Consider the following 3,500-nt stretch of genomic DNA (forward strand, 5'->3'; position numbering starts at 1 on the left):
GCCACCACCGCCCGGCTTTTCTTTACTTTTTAAAGCAAAGCTGTTCTGTATATAAGGGAATCCTAACGAATACTTCATGATGTCATACTTATCCACTCAAGTATGAACCACTGTTGCAAAGTTATACACAACAGGACAACCAACTGTAGCATGTGCTTATTTCTTTGGATCTGGTTAAGAAAGACTAAACAATACTGGCTCAGTGGATAATCCATACCATAAAAGTATGCGTCAAGGTTAGATTTCCCAGGTATAATGGTGATAGGGTTTTGTAGGACAAGTTCCTTTGGAAATGAGTGTTGCAGTATTTGGAGTTGGCATAAAGGAAGAAAGCAAAGTGCTTTTGTTACCTACGCGGTACACATGTGAAGTAAGTGTGCCAAAGGGCTAACTGGGAAACAGGTAAAGAACACATGAGATTTTCCATATTGTCCTCTTGGCTTTTCAATTGGGGAGAAAGCATCACCAAGTCTGTGGAGACAGTCTGAACATCAGCACAGGTGGCACTTGTCCTTGCCCGCCCCGGTGGCATGCTGCTGGTGTGCTAGCAGGCAGGTTGGCGGCCCATTTCCCTCTTCTGGGAGGAAGGAACACTTATTTTTTAAAATGGATCGCAATTTAAGAAGTCAACCATTAAGCAACTGGAACAGCCCCAAAATTAAACTTAGTTCAGGCAGTACTTGGCACATCAGTGACCACTCACTTCCTGCTCTTCCTTGGTATCCTTATTCTCTTGTTAATATATGATAAACAGCCCTAGAGTTTGAAAGCCCTGCCTTTCCTGTTCTTGCTACCATGCCTGTCTTTGAGAAATTGTTTATTCAATAACTCCCTGTCGTTCATTACCTGATAGTATGTTTAGTATTTTAACTTTTAAAGGGTTTTTACATATTTTTAATGAATTCTGCAGCTCACATGCATTTTTTATTGTAATTCTCATTTTCCGTGTATGTATGTTTGCAAGCATGTATGTGTACTATGTGCATGTCTGTCGTCCTCAAAGGAGCCTCTGGAACTGGAATTACAGGCGGTTGTGAGCCACCATGTGGGTGCTGGGAACTCTACACGGCCTTGTGGAGGAGCAGCCAGCACTCTAAGCCACTGAGCCATCTTTCTAGCTCCAACATAAACCTTTTTTCTTTTTCTTTTTTTTCAAGACTGAGTTCCTCTGTATAACAGCTCTGTCCTGGAACTCATACTGTAGACCAGGCTGGCCTTGAACCCACAGAGACCTGCCTGCCTCCCAAGTGCTGTGATTAAAGGAGTGTACCTGACCAAAGCAATTTTTAAGCATGCATTTTTTTTTCAATTTGTTCACAGTTTTGTAAGAATCACAGCCATCATGTGTCAGTATGTGCTTCAGACACCTGTCAGGTTCCTAGGTTTAATTCTTTTATTGAGGATTTGAGTTTTTAGCTTTATGTCTTTATAATGTCTACAGTGCATAGACTTGTATGTTAATGATGATCATCTGTGCATTCTCAGTCTCACGAAGAACGGCAGGGAGTCTGGAGGACCATGAGCAAGGCGGTGCCCTCTGGCTGAGTTGCCATTTGTCCCCCTGTCTGTCATCTCGAGGCCTTAGTAACACTCATGGTTCACCTTGCTGTGTTTTTTCACTTCCAGGTGAGGAAAATAGCAGCTGAGTACTACGATAAACTCCCCCAGTACAACTCCTGGATCAAAGTACTGTATGATTTTGTGATGGATGACACAATAAGTCCCTACTCACGGATGAAGAGGCCTCCAAAAGGGAGTGAGAATCTGGACTAAATATCACAGCCAAAGGAATTCCTCTCCAAAGCTTCATAATAGCTGATAAAGTGGAATTTTTATCTTGTTAGCTTAAGATCAGTGATGCTCAGAAGCTGTACTGGCATATTTTAAAACTAGGATCTCTGTGGTATGAGGCTACTCAGCCTGAGACAGCCCGGGCTTGGCTTGCTTGCCTGTGCTCATGCATTGTATTACTGTTACTAAGGGTGTGTCCACCTGCGTCTGTCATACTGTAAGCATATCATAAAAAGCCTATTATGTTATTTTTCACTATAGAGTTTTACTTTATTAAAACAACTAATAAACCATATTGTTAACCACAGTATATTAATATTCATCGCATTTTTGTATTTCACTAACTGTATGCTATAGCTACCAGAAGTTGGAGAACTTTAAAATTTTGTTAAAGGCTTGACTTGAGCTCATTTAGTATTGTGTGACTTTTCCTCTTGATTCAAATGTTTATTCCTGGAGGGAAGGAAGGCTTATAAGGCTCAGGAAGCTGATAGACTCCTCCATTGTGAAGCCCTCCTCAAGGATCTATATGCAGTACTCACTTTCTGGAGGAACTGTCTATGAGTTCTACAGGTAACACCAAAGATTCCATGTGGATTTTGTGACTTTGTCACCCAGGCTGGGCATTTCATTGACGCAACTGCCTTTGAGCTGCTAATTAAGTAACCCAAATAAACTCATAAACTCACTGGTTTACTAAGCTAGACTCAGGTAAAAGCATTTCTTTGTTCTGTCTGTGGTACCCAAACTGGCACCAGCAGACATTTGTTCATGTCTCCCTTGGGAAAGTCCTATAAGCAGAAAAGGTTGAGATGGAAATGTCTTTCTCTGTGAATTACTGAGCTAGTTTTTTTTTTTTTTTTTTTTTTTTTTTGAGTCAGGGTTTCTCTGTGTAGCCTTGGCTGTCCTGAAACTCACTCTGTAGACCAGGCTGGCATTGAACTCACAGAGACCCACCTGCCTCTGCCTCATGGGAGGTGGGACTAAAGGTGTGTACCAATTGGCAAGTTATTTATTCATAATTTTTACTCCATGTCATCTAAATGAGGCCCTGCTAACTCCTGAATAAAGTCTTTACTAAATTTAACCATGTCCATATTCTACTTCCTTCCTCTTTCAGCTGGGTTGACTCTCAGATCAGAAACAGCTGACAAACTTTATGTTCTCGCATTGCTGTGGAAACATTGTGGGTTGGTGGTAAGTAGTTGGTCTCTAGTATCTAACATCCTGTGCCTCAAGACCAGTAGCCCCGATTACCCCAAAAGTGTCACTGGAGAAAATGCAGTGTGATCTGGGAAGATAGTTATAGAATGTCCACTGTATCGGTAAGGGATGCCTAGACGGCTGAACAGAGAGTCCTCTGCGGGATGGGCGAGCCTTCACACTCCCCTTCCAGACAGAGTTCACCAAGTGGGGCAGTAGGAAGCTTCACACACACACACACACACACACACACACACACACCGTTCTTGTGTCTGCCGTGCCTTAGGCCAGCCTTCCCTGCTCCAGCCCTGGCCCACAGCAGGTCAGGAGCCACTCTTCCAGTGGCCACTTTCTTCCCGGCTCTAACGCTTATAATGTGCTATTAGCTTTACCTGAGATGGTGACATCTCTGTCCCACCAACTGAGCAGGCCCAGTGCTAGGCTGCAGTCTTGGTTAATGGGATGAGACTGGAGCTCTGGAATGTTACTGAGCTTTATCTAAAAAC

At 42.9% G+C, this 3,500-nt stretch overlaps 1 protein-coding gene across 1 annotated transcript in view; it reads left to right on the forward strand.

Annotated features, from left to right (window-relative positions):
• The window catches only part of Degs1 (delta 4-desaturase, sphingolipid 1), an 8,132-nt gene extending 5,941 nt beyond the window's left edge, over positions 1-2,191 (forward strand). Inside the window, exon 3 of the mRNA XM_005348935.3 lies at positions 1,627-2,191. Within this exon, the coding sequence (XP_005348992.1) occupies positions 1,627-1,773 (147 nt within the window). The 3' untranslated portion in view covers positions 1,774-2,191. The remainder of the gene's footprint in view (positions 1-1,626) is intronic.
• Positions 2,192-3,500: the final 1,309 nt, after the last annotated feature.

This window comes from Microtus ochrogaster, chromosome 6 (assembly GCF_000317375.1).
Source record: "Microtus ochrogaster isolate Prairie Vole_2 chromosome 6, MicOch1.0, whole genome shotgun sequence".
NCBI lineage: Eukaryota > Metazoa > Chordata > Mammalia > Rodentia > Cricetidae > Microtus > Microtus ochrogaster.